This window comes from Melanerpes formicivorus, unplaced genomic scaffold (assembly GCF_026170545.1).
Source record: "Melanerpes formicivorus ecotype bairdi unplaced genomic scaffold, bMelFor1.0.p_v2 SCAF_2, whole genome shotgun sequence".
Classification (NCBI taxonomy): Eukaryota; Metazoa; Chordata; class Aves; order Piciformes; family Picidae; genus Melanerpes; species Melanerpes formicivorus.
The window spans coordinates 29700558-29721716 of NW_027142354.1; the positions used below are offsets into that span (position 1 = coordinate 29700558).

The 21159-nt window shown below is 39.7% G+C and overlaps 1 protein-coding gene across 3 annotated transcripts in view; it reads left to right on the top strand.

The window, feature by feature from the left end:
- Positions 1 to 21159, top strand: part of MTR (5-methyltetrahydrofolate-homocysteine methyltransferase) — a 59931-nt gene that overhangs the window by 16530 nt on the left and 22242 nt on the right. Inside the window, exons 8-21 of one of the 3 annotated variants that reach the window (XM_068155109.1) lie at positions 535 to 629; positions 4682 to 4782; positions 5510 to 5571; positions 6399 to 6466; positions 7385 to 7461; positions 8530 to 8642; positions 9829 to 9969; positions 10583 to 10768; positions 11422 to 11601; positions 12558 to 12674; positions 12772 to 12912; positions 17944 to 18033; positions 18659 to 18811; positions 19670 to 19777. In XM_068155109.1, the coding sequence (XP_068011210.1) occupies positions 535 to 629; positions 4682 to 4782; positions 5510 to 5571; positions 6399 to 6466; positions 7385 to 7461; positions 8530 to 8642; positions 9829 to 9969; positions 10583 to 10768; positions 11422 to 11601; positions 12558 to 12674; positions 12772 to 12912; positions 17944 to 18033; positions 18659 to 18811; positions 19670 to 19777 (1632 nt within the window). Of the gene's footprint in view, positions 1 to 534; positions 630 to 4681; positions 4783 to 5509; positions 5572 to 6398; positions 6467 to 7384; positions 7462 to 8529; positions 8643 to 9828; positions 9970 to 10582; positions 10769 to 11421; positions 11602 to 12557; positions 12675 to 12771; positions 12913 to 17943; positions 18034 to 18658; positions 18812 to 19669; positions 19778 to 21159 lie in introns of those variants that run through there. The other 2 variants (XM_068155120.1, XM_068155128.1) reach the window with 2 other exon arrangements.

Consider the following 21159-nt stretch of genomic DNA (forward strand, 5'->3'; position numbering starts at 1 on the left):
AATATCTGATGTTCCCTTATGGCAAAAGGAATAACTTGCTTTAAGGCCAGCCCTTCTTTTCCCACCTCCCCAGCAACCACCACCAAATAACCTAATAGCAGTTCTGAGACTTCAAATAACATAAGGGAGGATGAGAATAGGAGAAGGAGCTGTGATGACTGATAGCTGCCTGAACAGGTAACCACTGCATGTTGTTTCAGAGGCCATTATCAGAGCAATACAGTGTTACTAATGCTACCTGGCTGCTGAATGGTATGTGGTAGTTTTCTTTCCTCCCCAACCCCTCCTTGGAAATGTTTTCTTAATCCTGAGGTGGAGAGTGAGAAAGACAGACGAGTGGTCAAAGGTTTGCCTTTCCCTGGATTAACTATTTAAATGTTTATAGGGAGGAAAGGGATTAATTTTTCCTCTTTAAGTTGTGCCTCATCACTTGGGTGGAACACAGGTCTCTCTTCTTTGGCTATAAGCAGTTCAGCCATTTAAATTAGTTTTATTGTTAATTTAGTTCTTCCTCTGTGTTCAATTGATATTTAGGTTTCTGGAACCATCGTGGATAAGAGTGGGCGTACCCTCTCAGGCCAGACAGGAGAGGCATTTGTCATTAGTGTTTCCCACAGCAAGCCACTTTGGTAAGGAATCGTGTCTTTCTTTTAGTAAGTTATCTGTAGATTTTGATTCTTCTGTATTTTAAAGCCTTGCATGCAGCTAAATGAAAGCTGTACTAATTGGAATCATGTGATGACTTAATCACATGTATTGCTAACACGTTCTGCTAGCATTCCTTCAGCAGAAATTTAGTTTCCAGAGAAGCTGAATTTTTTAAATGCTGCTCTAAATAATCTATAGTTTTGTGTTTGCAACAGCCACTGAAATCACAATTTGGTCAAAGCATTAAAAAAAATAAAAAGAATTCTGAAGTTGTAGTTTGCTGTCTTCTACTGCCTCGGAGCCTGCAAGGAACTAATTCCTGGTGTGGGCAGAGCTTGCATCCCTCTTAGAGGGAAACAGTGCTAGCTCAGAATGTTTCACAGTGGCTTGAAAGAGCAAATCCTAAGATTTTGTTCCAGTGTGCTTTTTAATGAAATCTTACAAAACTGTAGATATTCCCTGAGTATTTTTCTCAAGGATGTGAATTGTTGTGTTGAGAGGTCCTGATGCCTCCCTTTATTTGTATTCTTTTCTGTTCATGCAGAAAAGTTGAAAGAAGTATGAACTTAAGATCTGTGAAAGTGCATAATGTAGCAGATCGAGCAAGATTTTGAATGTTGATTTGAGTACCCTGTTCTACATCCTTGTCCCCTCTTCCCTCCTTACCATTTCTTCTTTCGGGTTGATTCTTCATGCTAAAACTTATGCGGGAAATTGATGGCTCTAACTAAAATATTCTAACATAAACCATTTAATTTGTAATTAGCAGTGCATGCCATGCACATTGTGGTGAGCCATTGCTTGTTTTTACAACAAAATTCAAGCTAAATCAGGCAATCTGTCATCTTGGTGGTACAAAAGCAGAAGACTGCATTCACAGTTTTCCTGACTGCCCTTGAGGCTCCACTTTCCCAGACCAGACGGTGCTCCAGAAGTGACATATGGAGCCTCTTGGAACAGGGTAGTAGTTGATGACCTCTCTCAGCATCACAACCTAGTGATCCGTATTTGGCACGAGTCTAAGATAATCTTGCTTATAACTCTTTCCTCTGAAGAGGAGAGAAGGGCACTGGAGCAGAAATCAAGAATTTATTATACCATATTTCATGAAAGATGTCTTACGGTTCTGAATGCTCAGGGCTTGTTTCTCATCTGTGCAAAGGCTACTATACCACACTGTGGCAGAAGCGTTTTAGTTGTGGAGCAGATAACATTTAATGTTGTTTCTGCTGCCAAATTGGTACAAAGTGGCTGACTTCAGGGTTGTGAAAAAGCTGTTAAGTAGCAGTTTCCTAGGGAGCATATTATATGTGTACCCATGTTTCTATTTGGTTTTGTATGTCCCGTTCAGAGTGATGGGTTGCCCTTAAGTCAGTTCAGTTTGAATCTCTCCCCTAAAAAGTTTGTGCTCTGTGTCCTGTTGATTGTAGCTGAGAAACTCATAACTGTGTGCTTGTAAGTGCAGAAAGACATGTGGCAGGCTGCTTGCTATGAAAGATGCTCAGATATGACATGAATGCCCTTTGTGTTATTTTGTATCCTGCCATTGTTTGTACTGTGGTAGCATTAAGAAGACATATGCTGAGTTTAGGGCTCTAACATGGTGTTTTTTCTGGTCCCAAGGGCATTCTGCAGCCTTAGCTTTCACAAGAACTGATGTGTGATTGTTGTGAAGAAATGAGTAAGGGAAAGAGGTCATGTTTGAAATGAGAATGTGACAGTTATTACACTAGGGTAGCAGGGATAGCATACCAGCAATTTGATTCAAGGCTTCTGGCTACTTGCTGCAGAGGCTGCTTTTTGTTCCCGAATGAGTCTGCATTTCTGTGCTTTGTTTGACATGGCAGTTTTGAAGCAGGGAATGCTTGGATCCTGTCATGCTCATAGATATATTTCATAGAGTCATAGAACTATAGAATGGTATGGGTTGGAAGGAACCCTAAATATCATCTAGTTCCAACCCTACTTCCATGGGATGCCTTCTGCTGGAGCAGGTTGCCCAAAGACCCATCCAGCCTGGCCTTGAGGACTTCCAGGAAGGCAGCATGTGCAGCTTCTTTGGGCAACCTATTCCAGTGCTTCACCAGTCTCACAGTAAAGAACTTCTTCCTGATCTCTAATCTAAATCTACCCCTCTTTCAGTTTGAAATTCTTGTCCTATCACTATGCTCTCTAACAACCCTTTTAGTGGGTAATCATTCCGACAGTCTGGATCACCAGTACCCAGTAAGTCAAGGCAGAACTTCAAGAAGTACTTGTTTGGTATGCAGGCTGCTTTTACAGTATCTCTCTGGTAAGGAAAGGTAAAGAGAGTGGCAGGTCAGTTTGTACTGAGAACTGGATATTAAATGTGGAAAGGAAAGATGAAACTGCCCAATGTAGGAAAGAGCTTAAAAAGGTATGGGGAGTGTGAGGTGGAAGCTTGTAAATTGAATGACTTACAGTAGAAAATACATTATATTCATCTGCATTTGACAAGGACAGTCTCATTTACCATTCTTACCTTGCCCTGCTTAGAAAATCCTCGAGGATGAGCCCCCACTTGGAAATAAAATTCCAGAACTTCATTGCTATGATTGCATATTCTCTGTGCATATTGTTTGTATCTAGGGGATTGTATGAAGGAATTAGCTGTATGTAAACACTGGGTAAGGTAGTAAAAATAAAAGGGGTTTGCTGTTTAAACAGAATGGCTGATATGAGATACATTAGAAAAAGCATTTTAAAGGTAGAGCTGTCTGTTTGAAAAAAAGCTTGCATGTATGACCATCCTTCTACCAGCAAAAACACACCTAAGCTGTTGGAAGAAGTTTGTGTATCATTTGGTCTTCTTATGTGACTGTGTAATCTTGAAGGCCACAGTTTTGGATGTTGCTGGGCATGCTGCAGAACTCAAGGATTTGTCATTCTGTTCAACAAGTGAAATTGGCTGCAAGTATTTGTTGCTATTACTTACGCAGTTACCAGGCCATGCCTACTCCTTGGAAACAAGCAAAAAGTCAAGAACCATTTTGTGCTCCTAGTCCTGTGCAGGGCTTTATTACTTTTGATTTCTGCGAGACTAACCGGGCACGTGTGCGCTTTATTAACTTCCCTCTGAGGCAGCGCCTGTAACTCAGTTGTGAGATGTGGTTGTTATCCATTGCTATTTCAATGAGCTACCTTGCATCTTGTCTGAGACTGTTTTTCCAGAAAAGGTAAAAGCTGCTTCTAGCAGCACTGTGAGCACCTTTTGAGTTTCACAGTGCTCCTAAGATGGTTTCTAGAATGGTGAAGAGAGATCAGAAAACTTATGTATGAGATGTCTCACAAACTTTCCAAAAGAGAAATTTCCCCTTTTTAATACCAGTGTAGACATTTTGAGTGCAGGCCACATTTGTGTATCTGTCATTGAACAATAGAAAACATGGTTGTACCTCATATACTGACTAAATTGCTTGAGAAGCTTACTCATATAAAAATAATTCTGCTCTAGTGCTGTCTTGGTTACTAAGATATAGCAGGTTCAGTTGCCCAAGCTTAGTGCTGCCATGAGGCATCTTGGAGGAGGCACTTGGTTTCTTCCAAGGTTGACATAATTTATGCACCATTTGAAAATGGTTAATGGCTTGATGCATGTCTTGCTTTTTTCAACCTTTTCTTATAGTTCTTGTAGCACAAGGCTCCTTTCCTGTCTGTTGTTCTCATTCCACTTGTTCTCTCTCTTATCTAGAATATCCAAAGCTGTCACGTTGCTGCAGTTGCTGTCAAAATGCTGCCAGTTCCCTCCTGGATTTTGAAATGAAATCTTGATTTACTGTTCCCTGTTCAATTCAGTCCAGTCCCCTTCCTCCTTGCATTTTTCTTGCACCCAAGAGTTCTCTTTTTGCACAGTCTTGCTGTGTTGATGATGATGATTAAACAAATTGGAGATCAGGTTGGTTTTGTTGTAGATGATGGCGGGTATTAGCGGTTGCCAGCGCTAACATTTGTCTGGTTTGCCTGTAAAAGGTGTTTTTTACCTCAAAATAACTTTTGAAAATTTCTTTTTCAGTATCGGCTTAAATTGTGCTTTAGGGGCAGTTGAGATGCGGCCGTTCATTGAAACAATTGGCAAGTGTACGACAGCCTACATCATCTGTTACCCCAACGCAGGTGTGTGGGTGAACGTCTCCCTCTGCTTATAGGTAGATGAAATGTAACTAAACCATCACAGCCCATTAGCAGTAGTAGAGTTGAAATACTTTAAATAAGTGGGGGGGGGGGTGTGTGTGTTTGTTTTTTACTGTTAGAAAAAGATTATTTTAAACTGCTGAAAGTGATTTTTTTTTTGTTGTTGTTGTTGTTCTGTGACAGCACACAATGCTCGTTAGCCTAATTAATATTCTATTGAGTAATGATTGCAAAGGTGACAGAGTGTACAAGTGTAGTTACTTTAAATATGTCTTTTATTGTGGGAAGAGGGTTGTTTTCAGATAGCTGTAGAAGACTATAGGGAAGATTTGCCTTTGCTCGAGTTAGAGAAAGCTATGTTTTGTCTTTGACTCTCTGAGTAACGCAAACACCTTGTAACTGAAGGAGAGAAGCTGGGCAGAATTTGGTTGGATGTGTTAAAATATTGTTTTATTATTTTGACCTATTGTATGCCTTAATTACACGTATGCCAGTAGAAAATGACCAATTGAGATGTGACATATGTGCCTTCTGATAGACTTTGCTGTATAACATAACAAACGTCTTCGCCTGCTTACATCTGGTCCTGAGAGCATCGGTCGAGGCAAATCTGACATCTACCAAACATCTATACTTTTACATTTTATGGAATTTAGTTCTGGGCTATAAACAAATTGTAATACTAGGAAAAAAAAAATTGTGTTTCAAGGTCTTCCCAATACTTTTGGTGGTTATGATGAAACTCCAGAAGTGACTGCCAAGCATATAAAGGTATGAAGTATTCGTGTTGTGTCATGTCTGACATATTAGTAGACTAGAATTCTTTCTTTGTGTTTTATGCACAGTTACAGTGGTGTATTGATTTGTTTTTCATTAGGTGGTTCCATTTGTTATTTGGATTGTTTATAAGCAATTTGCTGAATGATACTGATTTGAGATACCAAATTAGGGAAAAACTAGGAAACTTTGCAAATCTTCATTATCTTCATATTTTCCTGCTTAATCTGTGGATGTTACTCATTTGCACTTCTGGGTTCATACCTTTACATTCTAGAATTATTAAAAAGCTTAGTGGCTTTTATGAACTTAACAGAATTTTACAGATTTATGTGTACAGGAATCACCTATAATGGTAGTGTTCTAGTGGAGGGTGTCCTTCAACATGCCACTTGATTTATGCAAGACAGAGAAGTATGTGGCTAGGCTGCAGTTTGTCAGTGAGAATGCAGTAGCTGATGCATGTTAATTCCTTCTTATAATACAGTATGACTTTTCTTTGATACTCACCCAAGTTTTCATCTGGGACTTCAGTATAAAGTAGGCCAGTTTAAAATGTAATTTCCTAAAACGTAGGTGTTGAAATTGCTGGTTAGCCTTGGGAATCCACATCTCGAGACAAATCCATGAGGGAAGACATGGTAAAATAGTACTGATTGGTTTTTTCCTTGTGATCCTCCTGATTGCTTAGCATATGGAGGAAAAAAAACACAACTAATATAGCCTAAAGATATCTTCTGTTTGGTTTTGTTTGTTGTTTGTTTGTTTCCCACATATATGTATATCTTTATAAAACAAAATTCTTTCCCTTACTTGTGCAGAGTTTTGCTTTGGATGGTTTGGTCAACATAGTTGGAGGTTGCTGTGGTACTACACCAGCACATATCAGGTACCTCATGAGCTACAACTTTAGGTGCACTGGGAAGTAGATTAAGTGCTGCTTCTGTAGAGCAATACTGCGTAGCATGTCTTGGAGTTTCCTGAAAAGGTGGATCACATGAATACCAGTGGCAGTGAATGCCAAGTGCAATATGTGGAGTAGAAATAACCTGGCTTTCATCAGCATGCATTATATGAAATGAGAATGGGTAAAGGCATGGCTCAAACCAGGGTTATACCTTTGCTGTTTCGTTACCTCAAATTGTTTTGGAATGATTCCTCCCTTTATACCACTGGATATAATAGACTTCCCATTTCTGCTACTGGAGTGGTGCTGGTGCTAGTCCTGGCCAGTTAGAAGGAGCATTTGATCTTTCTCACTGAAAGCAGGTCAGTGGGAAAATCTCTGTTTTTCATCTGGGCTTGGAAGAGAAGGAGACCTTGTAGTCTATTTACAGACTGGGAAGTGGTGGTATATGAACGTAGATGACACAGTGCTTTGCTCCTGATTGGGGCAAGGAGAAAATTAACACCATGAGTCATTCCAGCATCTGAGAAACACATCTCAGCACTGAACAATATTTGTCACTTTTATTCTTGCTGCGGTCATCAGCAGTTGCTCAACTCAGCAAATGATGACTAAGGTAAGAGCTGATGTGGTTGAGGAATGTTTCTGATACCCATCAAGTATCCCATTGGCATAGTATCTCACATTCTGTATTTGCTTTGTACATTCCCTGCAAAGAGCTATGAGAGTCTTCTGGGAGCATATTTTTGCTTTGGCTACACAAAAACTAGCTAATTAGTCTTGTCAGCTACAGGGCTAAATTTGAGATGTAGGTCTGTGTCTAGTGTATTCTGTTTGAGTCTTTTCTGGAATGGTTTAATTTCAATAAAACAACTTTGCTCTATACTTTCTGTAACTCAGGAAAATTGCTGAAGCTGTGAAATTTTGTAAGCCTCGTGTTCCACCCTCTCACTCTCAAGGATACATGCTGCTGTCAGGTAAAACAGTGTAACAGTTTGAACTTTATATCTCATGCAGTGTACCTTTATAAATTTATTTGCAATTTTCTCCTATCAGAATGGCACTATGAGTTTCTTATTCTACCTAAATCCAGCAAAGTTATGGATGTGTAACTCGACCTAAATCTTACTGTCTTGACCAAAGTATTAATAGAGCATTTTACTACAGTCTTCTATAATACAGCCATGGCAGCATATTTAATCCTGCAGTCTTAGGCATTTTCTAATGGTGAGTGTCTTTACCTTCACTTGGCAACAGGAGAAGGGTCAAGCACAGAGAGATCAGGTAATTTGACTGTTGATGGCAGAGCAGGGATGAGATCCTAGTTCACCTGCTGTGAGAGAGCTTTCTTGTGTTGCCTCAGATGCAGTCCAGTTGTACTGGGACAGTATTCCAGCAATATATCCAGGTCTAGAATGACTTTTTACTTTAGCAAAGTCTAGATCTGTGTGTTCCTCAAGCAGACCTTCTTTTAAGACTTTGAGCCATCTATCCAAATAAAATAGTACCACCTTTTGGGTCTGGTATTGTAATCTCAAAGTCAAATGACTTTAGCATAAATTCAATAAATTATGGTTGCCTTGTGTTTTCATGCATTTGCTTAGTCTGTTCTGTAAAGTTCATTTGCCTCTCGGTAGCCTAATATGTGAGGGTTCCTCTTAGCTTGTTTCCCTGAATGTGGGTATATGGTTAGGAGCTGTCTGTCTTGGTTGGTCAATTCAGTGGACTTCTCTGGTGGTGGTAGAGTCATGAGATAATGTGGAAGCTGAGAGAAGGTATGTCTGCATACACATAGATGCTTGAAAAGTTGTAGCATCATTTCATTTTTTGTAGGTCAGGTAAATTATTGACTGTCATTGAGGAAGGACAGAAACCTTTGTCATGTATGTTGGAATTTGTTTCATGATGTGCTGAGAAATTGCTCATCTTAAAGAGAAAGGGTACCTCTTCCCACAGCATAGAAAAGGGATTATGTCTTTCTTAAACAGTATTTTTTTTTTTTTTCTTCTCTGCTTTTACAAATATCTAAAAAATATCTTTTTAAGGTCTGGAGCCATTCAGGATCGGCCCATACACCAACTTTGTTAATATTGGCGAACGCTGCAATGTTGCAGGCTCACGGAAGTTTGCTAAGCTCATCATGGCAGGCAACTATGAAGTAAATATTTTAACAATAGTCTTTATAACTGATGCTCTGATTTTTCATCAATCCACTGCACTGTGTTATTAGTTTGGTGGTTTCTTTTTTAACAAGTGTTACAGGAAACATAATTTTTCATTTTGCATTAAGTTACAGAGCTGATGATAGTTAAGAAAATGTGCTGGTCTGTGCTGTATCTAGTCATGATTTTACAGAGGAGAGAGGAGGGAATGTAATCCCTCTTTTCCCTCCCTTCTCCAATCCCTGGTTAGCATTATGGTTGCATCTGATCTTTATATATTTGATGACTGGCTCCAGCATGCTACATGGGAGTTGCTACAGAAAAGGGTGCTTAGAAAGTAACTGCTTTCTTCAGAAAGCTGCAAGGAAGAAACGAAAAGGCTGGAAGGCTCATTCTTCTGTAAATACTTACTGTAATGTTCAAAGAAATAGTAGAGTGGTATTTCTTGAGAGCTGAGACTCTGTCCCAGAGAATCAGCTGCTGTTATAGTTGATGCAAATAAATGTGCCTTTGTTGTTTTATAAAGTCTGACTCTTAACATCTTAGAAGTCATGAAGCAAGTTAGGCCTGTTAAATAATGAGATCTTTAAGCACAGGTTGTTAGGGACTGTGAGCAGCTAAAAAGCTCAGTCTGCAGATTGACAAAAAAGAGAAAGCAAACAGACTTGGGTGTTCAGATAATTCTGTGGGATGGATAGAAAGCTTCAGTATTTCCTTCTTAGCACTTGGTGATTATTCTACACCTGGGGGAAAAAAAAAAAGGTCAAACACCCTGCAAAAATTAAGTACTTGTGTTATTAAACAGCAGAGCTTGTGTTACAAGACCCTTATGTCATATCATCACAAAGACTGTTTTCATGTGACCTTGTGCTGTCAGAAGTCCTTGTTACCAGGCAAATCTTAAAATCATTCAATTAAATGTAAGACCAACTGTCTAAAATCAATGTCGCTACCTGCACATTAGGTCTCTGGTGTCATATTTTTGTAAACAGATTAAAAATCAGTTGTGCCATGCTAACAACAGTTTTATGATGTTGTATATCACTGATCATTTTCTTATGGGATGTCTGATAAATTTTAAATTTTTTGTCTGAATGCTTATTTTGAAGTGAAATGTTATCCTGAGAATGGCTAGGCTTTTTTCTACTGAATGGTGTTTTGGTTTTTTGCTTTCTTCTTTAGGAAGCCTTGAGTGTAGCCAAATTGCAAGTTGAAATGGGGGCCCAGATTCTTGACATCAATATGGATGATGGGATGCTGGATGGCCCTGCTGCAATGACCAGATTTTGTAACTTGATTTCTTCAGAACCTGATATTGCAAAGGTGGTTGTTGAGTCACTCCACTTTTTATCGAGTTGGGAAATTTTCAGAAAATGTTGCTACTGATTTATTAAGTAACCAGTTTAGATGCTTAATAAGCAGATGTAGGTGTTCCTCAAGAAGAAAAGGTACTGTAATAGGTAAGGCGTTTGGGGGAAGCAGAGGTTTTAACATCATCTGCCTTATTTCAGCTAAATATATGCCAGTTATATTCATTGGCTAGAAAAGATGATTGCAGGTTCCCTTTGCAGCAGTTATGAGCTGTAACCTGTATATTGGCAGTGCATAATGTTGTTAGTTTCCATGAACTTAAAATTGCTATGGGCATAGGATGGGTACTGCAATGTGCACTGTCTAAAAAAGAGTAATTCAAAACCACCAGACAATACAGGAAGTATAGGTCTCCATATAATAGGTGAGGGACATGCCATAGAAACTCTTGAAGTAAATTTTGCATCTAAAGCAAAGTGAATCTACAAATACCATATGGAAACTTTCTGTTCATAACTATTGATTCATGTTTGTGCATTTTTGTGTCCAAATGGGTGAATAGCACGTGGAACTCTAATTCACTGCTTGTATGTATTCCCTTGCCCTACTCCTCTGTTATTTACAGGTGCCATTATGCATTGACTCATCAAATTTTACAGTGATTGAAGCAGGTTTGAAATGTTGTCAGGGGAAATGCATTGTTAACAGCATCAGTCTGAAGGAGGGTGAGGAGGACTTTCTGGAGAAAGCAAGGAAAATTAAGTTGTATGGAGCAGCTGTGGTTGTCATGGCTTTTGATGAAATGGGGCAGGTAAGTATTGCTTTAAAGGAGAGGTATTTTTTTTTCTGGAGTGCGAGCCTTTTTTACTCTTGTGCCAAAGCTGTTTCATTGACATGGATGACTCAAAGAGGTCTATATAGTCTTAGCACTGGTTTCAGCTCTGATGTGTAAGTATTTCTTATACTGCTTACATTTAAGGAATCCAAGTACTACTGTAAGCATAGCTCTGCTAGCACAAGAGTTTGTTCCTTGCTATTCAGCCATGCAGAACTCTTTCTTCCTAGTTCTGGAAGGAAGAGTTTTTTCCTAGTTCAGGAACTTAGTTTTGCATGAGAGTGGAATCTTCGCTAATCAGTTTAATTATGTCAAAACCCACTTACTTAAACTTTGCATAGGATGATGAAATGTTGGGGAACAAAACACATAGCTCTTTGTCCAGTGATGTAGTCACTCCATCATATAAAGTCACTAGATTGGTCAGACAGGACTTGACCTTGGTAAACCCATCCTCCCTGTCCTCTATGTCTTGGCACAGCTTCTAGGATGGTTTGTTTCATGATCTTCCAAGTCATGAGAAGCGAGTCGCTCCTGAATCACTGCAGCCATAAATGATTTCTGGGGAGCTGATTTTTTTTTTTTATGTTGTCTGTAAGTTTCATGTCAGAATTCTTTCTCTTCACTAGGCAACAGAAACAGAAACCAAGATTGCAATCTGTTCCAGAGCGTATCACCTCCTTGTGGAAAAAGTGCAGTTCAATCCAAATGATATAATATTTGATCCTAATATTTTGACCATAGGAACTGGAATGGAAGAACATAACCTGTATGCCATTAATTTCATCAATGCTACCAAAACCATTAAAGTGAGTTGTAATCTTATTTTAAAGTATTTTGCTGAGACTATTTAAAACCTAAACTACCACAAAGCAGATAAACACTCCCCACCCCCAAACACCACCACCACCACACTGCTGCAAAATACACATTTTAAATCAGCTGTGAAGTGCAACCATGCCCCAAAACAGCTGTATTTTCAACAGAACTTCCAGTAATTCATAAATTTATTTCAATACATTATCTCTACTGTAAATATACATTAGAGACAACAGTCATATTCATGTTCTAGCTAAAAGGACCTTTTTGAAGGTCTTTTTTAAGCTGCCTTTTTCAGTTACTGAAACTTCTGTTACTGTGAAAGGGAGTTTTTTTTTATGTAGCTAAAATGTTTGCAAGGAAGTACAGCAGTGAAGTGCATCATCTGAATAAAGCCGAGGAAGCTGCACTGTTGACTTTTTTTCTCCAAGGCAACTTGATTGGTCTGGAAATGCTCTGTCAGTGTAAGTCTGGGTTTTGAACACACCACAGGCTGTTTTGTCACCATGGGGATTCTGGAAGGCAGGCTGCACCCTTCAGGTTAGCTGCTCAGATACAGCCTGATCGTGAGATATGCAAGCAGGTGGGCTGGCTCCTCCTATTTCCAGAAAAACTGGGGATGGAAGAGCCATAAATGGGTCTGCATGGAGGATAATGTGGAATGCTACTGTGGGAGGAGTGATAGTAGCACCTATGACTATGGAACTCATAATAGCTGCTTACAGATCATTATGCCTTTTTTTTTCCCCTTGTGTGTTTTTCTACAGAGATTTTATTTGCATTTTATGAATTTAAGTAGCTAGAAGGATCTGGAACAGGGAAGAGGGAGAGAGTGCATAGCCAATGCACTATAGCCCAGCTGCCAAGTGTTTTATGGATGAAATGCTTTGTTTAGGTTTCCTTTTTGGAAAACAGTTTTCTAAAAACCTATGTCCAATTTATGTAGGAGACACTGCCAGGAGCCAGGATAAGTGGAGGACTTTCCAATCTGTCTTTCTCCTTTCGAGGAATGGATGCCATTCGAGAAGCAATGCATGGGGTGTTCCTTTACCATGCAATTAAGGTATGATGTACTTTAGGCTTCCATATGTTGGCATTTGGCAGATGTGTCTTGGTTGGAGGACTCTCTCTGATTTTTTTTTATTTTATTTTTTTTTCAGCATGGCATGGACATGGGAATTGTGAATGCTGGGAATCTGCCAGTGTATGATGATATCCACAAGGAATTGCTACAGCTGTGTGAGAATCTAATCTGGAACAAAGATCCTGATGCGACAGAGAAACTTTTACATTATGCTCAGGTAACTTTTAAGCTCTGAATAGTATTTAGCTTAGCACCTGGTCTTTAACACCTCCCTGCTGATGACAAGTAGAACAACCTATAAACCACATCTATCAATCTAACACTGGGTGTTAGAAGTTACTAATGCTACTACAAATGGTTCAATTGTTAATACAGAATAAAATGTGAAGTCTGTGACAGACTGAGCCTCTCTGAATTCATAGGTGCCTTGAAAAATCTTACAAAGATCAAGTTTCTTCAGGAGACCAAGCTGTATAGGCATTATTTTTCAAAAAAGACAAACCCCAAACCAATAAGAAGCAACCCAACTAAATTCCCTCTCCAAACAAACAAAAAACCAAAACACCCTCACAACCAAACCAACCAAACACACACAACAAAATTAAATAAAACCAAACTAAAAAACCCCCAAACCTCAGAAAAGGCCAACCCACTACCAAAGGAAGCCTTTATGCTGAAGCTTAATTGACAAATGCAGTGTAGGAGATAGCAAACCCTTCTCTCTGGTAATAATGGTTTACTTCAAGTGCATGTAAAAATAGTTGCTTGTGGTTCATGGCTGTGCTAGTGTATGTAACTGATGTCAAAAGTGAGGATCAGCTATTTAGTGTTTTTCAGATGGTGATAAAAGCCAAAGATTACACATCTTAAGTTTTCCAGATCATCAGCTATAAGATGATTAGTAATGTTCTAATCTGAACAGAAGATAGCAAAAATCTTTGAGTTAGGGGGTTCTTAGATTTTAGTGTGTAAGAAGGTTTGCATGCGTGTTTTGTAGCTCCTGTAGATACTAGTTCTGCACACAGCTTCATCTGGTTTGTGGTTTACACAGGGGTGGTGTGTTTTCAGGAGTAATGGCAAAGTGTTGAAAACTGATACAGGAGGACTCTCCCTATCCCTTGTACATAGGCTATTTTAGATGACGCTCTTAGTGCCTAAGCAATTAATCTGGGAGTGATCTTGTCTATAAAAGCAGAGTTTTGCCATTAGAGTATTCAGTGTTGCATAAAGAGGAAGGAAAAAAAAGAATGGGAATTAAGGATTGCTTAATCAGTGTTTCAGCAGAAGGTAGAATGTGAATTTAAATGGGGCATGAAAAGAAGAAATGGAAGTGGGTGATGACTTTTTCTGCGTCTAAAAGTTTGGGCAGTCATTGTTGGTATCTCTACTCTTCTTCATGGTAGTGGTTTTATTGTGGGATTAAATCAGCTCCCAGTTGCAAAAAAGACACTCCTGATTCAATATATCTTTAAAAGCTCTGTTAAAATTTAACAGAAGATACTACAACTTTTGGGTTTTCACTGGAAGTAATCATCTATATTTGAGTTTCATCTTGGTTCTGGAAAAGTGTGAGTCCAAATAGACAGACACTTACTGCCAATGAGAAAGATTATTACATAAAGTTTTGGAATTTGAGGTATATTTCAAAATACTTATTCTGACCTTCCACTAATGTAGTGGAATTGAATGGCTCTCAGTTCTTTCATCTAAAGGTGTTGGCTTTTTAAACGCAAAAAGTGTATTCTTTACTCAGTAAGTGTGTATGTTCTTTTTATTTCAAATTATTGCAGTTTATTTTGCACAACAAACAGCAGGATATTCAGTCTCATTTCAATTTTCACACCCCTAAGAGAGCACCACTGAAGTTTCTTCCTTGCCATTTGCTTCAGCGCTAGGTCTGTGGGGGGGAAATGAGGAATGTAATACTTGCAGATTTAAGAGATCAGTCTTCATTTGAACTTTGAGGTAAAAAACCCCACCAGCCTACAACATTGTCCATAAAGTGTATAGCTGCACACGTTCTCAAAATGAAACTTTATCCCATTAAAGGCAAAGGGAGTTCTTCCAGAGGCAGGTTTTTTTCATCCTCTGCATGCACTATAATCACTTTGTTTTTAAAGATCACAGACTCATTGAATGGTTTTGATCAGAAAGGACCTTAAAGATGATCTAGTTCCTGCCATGGCCAGGGACACCACCTACTAGAGCAGGTCACTCAAGGCCCAGTCCAACCTGACTTCCTGGACTTCAGCAAGGTCTTTGACACTATCCCCCACAGCAAACTGCTGGCTAAGCTGTTAGCTCGTGGCTTGGACAGCAACACTCTGTGCTGGGTTAGGAACTGGCTGAAGGGCCAAGCCCAGAGAGTGGTGGTGAATGGTGCCACATCCAGCTGGCAGCCACTCACCAGTGGCGTCCCCCAGGGATCAGTGCTGGGCCCCATCCTCTTTCATATCTTCATTGATGATCTGGATGAGGGGATTGAGACAGTCATCAGCAAATTTGCAGATGACACCAAGTTGGGAGCAGATGTTGGTCAGTTAGAGAGTAGAAAGACTCTGCAGAGGGACCTCAACCAACTGGACAGATGGGCGGAGTCCAAAGGGATGTCATTCAACAAGTCCAAGTGCTGAGTGCTGCACTTTGGCCATGGCAACCCCATGCAGAGCTACAGGCTGGGGTCAGAGTGGCTGGGGAGCTGCCAAACGGAGAGGGACCTGGGGGTGCTGATTGACAGCCGCCTTAACATGAGCCAGCAATGTGCCCAGGCCTCCAAGAAGGCCAACGGCATCCTGGCCTACATTAGGAATAGTGTGGCCAGCAGGAGCAGGGAGGTCATTGTGCCCCTGTACTCTGCATTGGTTAGGCCACACCTTGAGTCCTGTGTCCAGTTCTGGGCCCCTCAGTTTAGGAAGGACATCAAGACACTTGAACATGTCCAGAGAAGGGCAACGAGGCTGGTGAGAGGCCTTGAGCACAAGTCCTATGAGGAGAGGCTGAGGGAGCTGGGATTGTTTAGCCTGGAGAAGTGGAGGCTCAGGGGTGACCTCATTGCTGTCTACAACTACCTGAAGGGTGGTTGTAGCCAGGAAGGGGTTGGCCTCTTCTCCCAGGCAACCAGCACCCGAACAAGGGGACACAGTCTCAAGCTGCGCCAGGGAAGTTTAGGCTGGAGGTGAGGAGAAAGTTCTTCAGAGGGAGTCATTCGTCATTGGAATGGGCTGCCCAGGGAGGTGGTGGAGTCACCATCCCTGGAGTTGTTGAAGAGGGGATTGGACATGGCACTTGGTGCCGTGGTCTTGTCATGAGGTCTGTGGTGGCAGGTTGGACTCGATGATCTTTGAGGTCTCTTCCAACCTTAGTGATCCTGTGGTACTGTGACTTTAAACATTTTAGGCTTGGAGCTTTCACAACATCTCTGGGCAACCTGTTCTAGTTCCCCCTCCAACCTTGTGAGGAAAAATTTCCTGTGATGTCTAATTTAAAGCAAATGTATTCCAGTCTGAAGCCATTACCACTCACCCTATCACTACATGCCTTTGTAAAAAGTCCATTTCCAGTTCTTCTGTTACCCTCTTCAGTTATTGGAAGGCTGCTCTCCCTGGAGCCTTCCCTTCTTCAGGCTGAACAACCCTAACTCTCTCAGTCTGTTTTCATAAGAGAGGTACTCCAGCCCTCTGATCATCTTTGTAGCCCTCCTCTGGACCCACCCTAACAGTTCCATGTCTTTCTTGTGTTGGGAGCTCTAGAGCTGGACACAATACTCCAGGTAGGATCTCAGCAAGAGTGGAGTATAGGGGGAAAATCTCCTCCCTCAGCCTTCTGGCCACATTGCTTTGATACAGCCAAGGATACATTTGCACTCATGTTTCATGATGTTACCCTAAATACTTGCTTTCCTCTTGTTCTGCTAAGAAAAGGTAGCCTGAGTATGTATTTGGAGTGGAACAATAGGCTTTTCAATTCAACTTTTCAGAACAATTTTGTAAATATGAAAATGGTTTCCAAAAGGGCAGCTGCAGAGCTCAGCCTAGCCAGCAATAGACCATACCTCTCAGAGTGAGAGTTCAACCCTCATTTCATGAATGATTTGCCCCTTTTCTTTATTTCTTTATTTTATTTTTTTTTTTTAATCATTTAAGAGGGAAAACTACCAGGGCCCCTATTTTACAAGGTACTGTACAGTCCCAAAGTGAGTGACAAAGCCTTCCTAAAAGAACTTACAATCTAAAGGACTAGAGAATATGAGCAGGGAAAAAAACCAAAGGGGGTGAGGTAGCAATCAATAGGAAAGAAAGCAGCTTTAAATATCCAGTACCAGTATTGATGACTCATCTCTTGCATAACCATGGTGGGTTGTTGTTTAAGTAAGTTTTCTGTATGTATTATGGCATAGATGAGCTCTCTCTGAAGAATAATCTGGTAGCTCTGTCTATGTAGTAGTTCCTACTGTGATCTGTGCATGCCTACTCTACAGCTTCATGGGCTGTTTAGATTGGAATGGTTCCCTCGCTAACGTTGCTGGCCAGATATTGAGGAATATTTAGTGCACTCAAAAGTATAGGAGGTTCATAAGGACTGAAAGATACCAGGTTATGGAGAACGACTGAGGAAAGAAATTACTTGCTCAAATTGTAGTGGTTAAAGTAATGGATAGAGTGCCTGTTTAGGAGTCTCCCTGGGGTGGATGCTTACGAACTTTCTCGCATTTTGAAGCCCTTTTGGCCTTTACATGCTTAGTAAAAGGGAGTGGGTGTGAGGCACAGAGTATATATGAGGGTTTGGGACAACCTCTGTACTTGAGAAATGATAGTTCTGTAGGACAATGATTGAAAACATATCTGCAGTATAGAATTCTGTAAAGTATTCCATCAGAAACTGAATTAGTGCCAAATTAATGAGAATTTTAAAACGCAACGTAGCGTATGGGCCAGGAATCAAATTATGTTCCCAAAAGTAAAACCCTTAAGATTAGTCATTTTGTCAATTATTAAATTGCTCCTTCTTTCTTTATTTATTGATTTATTCTGTTTTGTGGGCATTTTCATTGAGGTATAAACTTTTCTGGATGTAGACCTCGCTAAGTGTCTGTGTGTCTGTAATACATCATGGATGTTTGCAGTATGATTTGCATGTACCTTTTGAATAATCTAAATTATTTTATAGGTCAGTATGTGAAATTATCTTCATTTATCTAAAAGTAAAGTTTGCAGTTGTACTTCTGACACTTCTATTGGTGTCTTTTCAGAATCATGCCCAAGGAGGGAAAAAAGTTCTGCAGACTGATGAGTGGCGGCAGAGCTCTGTGGAGAAAAGGCTAGAATATGCTCTCATAAAGGTGAATCTCTGCAGAAAACTGTCCTATCCATCAGTTCAGAAACTTGATCTCAGCTTGGACTTCAAGGGAAACTTCTGTCTTAAAAAATTTTCCAACTACCATTCTTTCAAAAGTTATTAATTAATATATTTAATTAATAACAGGGGAATTTAGGGTGATTTCACCACAAATTTCACAAGTTGAAGTCTTTGACCTTTAATTTCTTTCTCTAGTATTGGTTAAAAACATACTGGTTTTACTTTGTAGCATAACTGATTGTACTTTCTAGGGTTTGGTTGTTTGGGTTTCTTTTTCTCTCAACAGTGCTGCACTAAGTGGCACTTGTGTTGGAGGCAGACTATAAATGTTTGTTTTTCCTTATGACATGGTTAAGAAAAACACAGGAAACCTGCTAATGTTGGGGACTCTTGTTTTGGTTGTATGCCTAAGAACAGCAGTGTTTTGCTTCCTCAGAAAACCTATTTTAAATACACATTTGAGGTATTCTTAAAGACTAGCACTATTTGAAGTGCACTCTTTGTGCTTTCATTTTGATTCTTCTGGAGGAGAGGGCAGCTAAGCAGAAGCTGTATTTCTTGCAAGTTCAAAAGCTTCTCTAGTGTTTTTTTTGGGTTTTTTTATCCAGGGTGTTGAGAAGTATGTCACTGAAGATACAGAAGAAGCAAGATTAAATCAGGAAAAATATCCTAGACCTTTAAACATAATTGAAGGGCCTTTAATGAATGGCATGAAAATCGTTGGTGACCTCTTTGGTGCTGGAAAGATGTTTCTGCCTCAGGTAATGAGAAAATTATTTCATATATTTTCCCATTTTACAAAATCTAATGTTTTAAAATATAACCAAAACATTCTGTGCTGACAGTTTTGGGCTTTTTTTTCCAGACATAGCACATGAATTGTGAAAATCCAGTGACTGCTGAGAAGCAGCATTGTTCTGTCTTTGGAACTTTATGTAGTTTTACATGTTTGATTTGTTTTTTCCTGTGTTTTTTTTCTTTATTTGAAATGCAATTTTTAATCTGGGCCTGGGACAAAGAGCAAGCGCGAAAAAACATTTGATTAAAAATCACAGCATTTAGCACCTTCCAAGTCTAGGCTTGACGTAGCTTTCAGTTCTGTTGTGAGCGGTCCAAGAGATTGCATTGTAAAAGCAAGCATCATATGTGGTCCAGTAGGACCAGCAGACTGCTACCACAGAAAAGTCTGCAAAGCTGGAATCTGGTTTTGTGAATCACAGAAACATTCAGGTTGGAAAAGACCCTTGGGATCATCAAGTCCAACTGACGACCCTACTCTACAAGGTTCATCTCTAAACCATATCCCCAAGCACCGCATCTAAACAACCTTCAAAAATGTCCAGGGTTGGTGACTCAACCACCTCCCTGGGCAGCATATTCCAATGCTTGACCACTCTGTCTGTGACAGAATTTTTCCTAATTCCTAATTTTCCAGTCTAAAACTACTGAGTCACAGCTCGAGGCCATTCCCTCTTGTTCTATCACTAATTACCTGTGAGAAGAGACCAGCACCAACCTGAAGTTTTGTTTGAATGGGTATAGAAGAAAACTAAGAGAAATCACAGTCTATTAATATACCTAATCTTGAATGTTTATTTTGCCACTTTTTACTTATGCAGGTGATAAAGTCTGCTCGAGTTATGAAGAAAGCAGTTGGCCACCTTATTCCCTATATGGAAAAAGAAAGAGAGGAAAGGAGAGCCCAGCAAGGCAGCACAGAGGAAGAGGCAAGACAAAGTCCTGTGTGCTGTAACTTTTTCATAGCTTGCCATGACAAAAATGTGAATTATTTTCTGCTAATGGCAATTATTCAGCATTCATGAAGGAGAGTTGGTGCAGTCATATGGAAACGGACATAATTTGAAGTAGGATTGAAATTCATAAAGCGTAGATTTTGTGGAAGATGTTGACACAAGTTTCCTAAAAGATACCATAAACCTTTGGAGACCCTTGATACCAGTGTTACTTATTTATGTTTTTGTAGACATTTAATTAGTGATATTTATTCACAGTACTTCTAACTTTATGCCAAATTTTGCCTTTTGCTTCTACAACTTCTGCCCTCGGTGACCTCTGAAGCTAAGCTGCCTTTGGCGTGCTCAAAGACTGTTACCATATTTCTGGTTATTCAACTCTTCCCTTTCCTCTATCCCTGACCGTTCTCTCAGCTAAATAAACCAAATTTTTTCATCTTTTTTCCTCATTGATTGTGACTTCAAGACCTCTTGTTATGACAGAATAGAATGCTCACTGCATTTGTAGCCATGAGAAAGTTGCAGGGGATAAGCGTTTATGAAAAGAAGATCTGAAAAGAATTGTCCTTGCATAGGTGTAGTTTTCAGTAGTTTCTGAAGACTACTTTGTATGTAATAAATAGAATATATATAACTGAAAAAAATTCAGTGATTTTCAGCTCCTTGCGGGCCTTTCCTTTATGTCATTTTCTGTTTCACAGCCAGTGGTTGGTGATGCCTGAGAATAGTTTTATCAGCTATCTTTGATATACTTGAAAAATTGATATACTTGGAAAAATTCTTCCAAATTTTGTTAACGGACTATATGATAGGAGCACCGGAAAATAAAAATACAGGATCTCCCTTGTTTCTCCATACTGGCAAGATTCTGTTCAGTAGAAAAGAGAGTTCAGATTGTAGTAGTTTCAGGCTATGCCTTTAAAATTTTTCACAGATCTTGAACAGAAAATAGTAAAATGTAAACAAATCACTATTGAGTGTAAAAAGGAAAATAATAATAGTTCTAAACAATCCCATTGGAGAGTTACCTACCATAAGATTTAGTTTGCAAAATAATTTTGCTCTCTTCTCACCTCTTCGCTCTGGGAGATACTAACTTTGTGCTTCCGCTGGCTTCTGCTTGACCTTGGCTGCATTGTTTTGGCTAAGTTCTAACTTGCCTGCTCTGTCTCTTGTTCCTTTTGTGTACAGGGGGTAAGGGGAGGCAGGGAGGGAGAAGCTATTAGCAGCTCTCCTAATCTTTGGCCATGGGGGTCTTTGTGCTGTTCATTAATTGTAAATACCTGTAAATGTTGTAAATACTGTGTATTTCGTACATATTGCATTTCATTGTAGACTGTAGTTTTGCTTTTAAA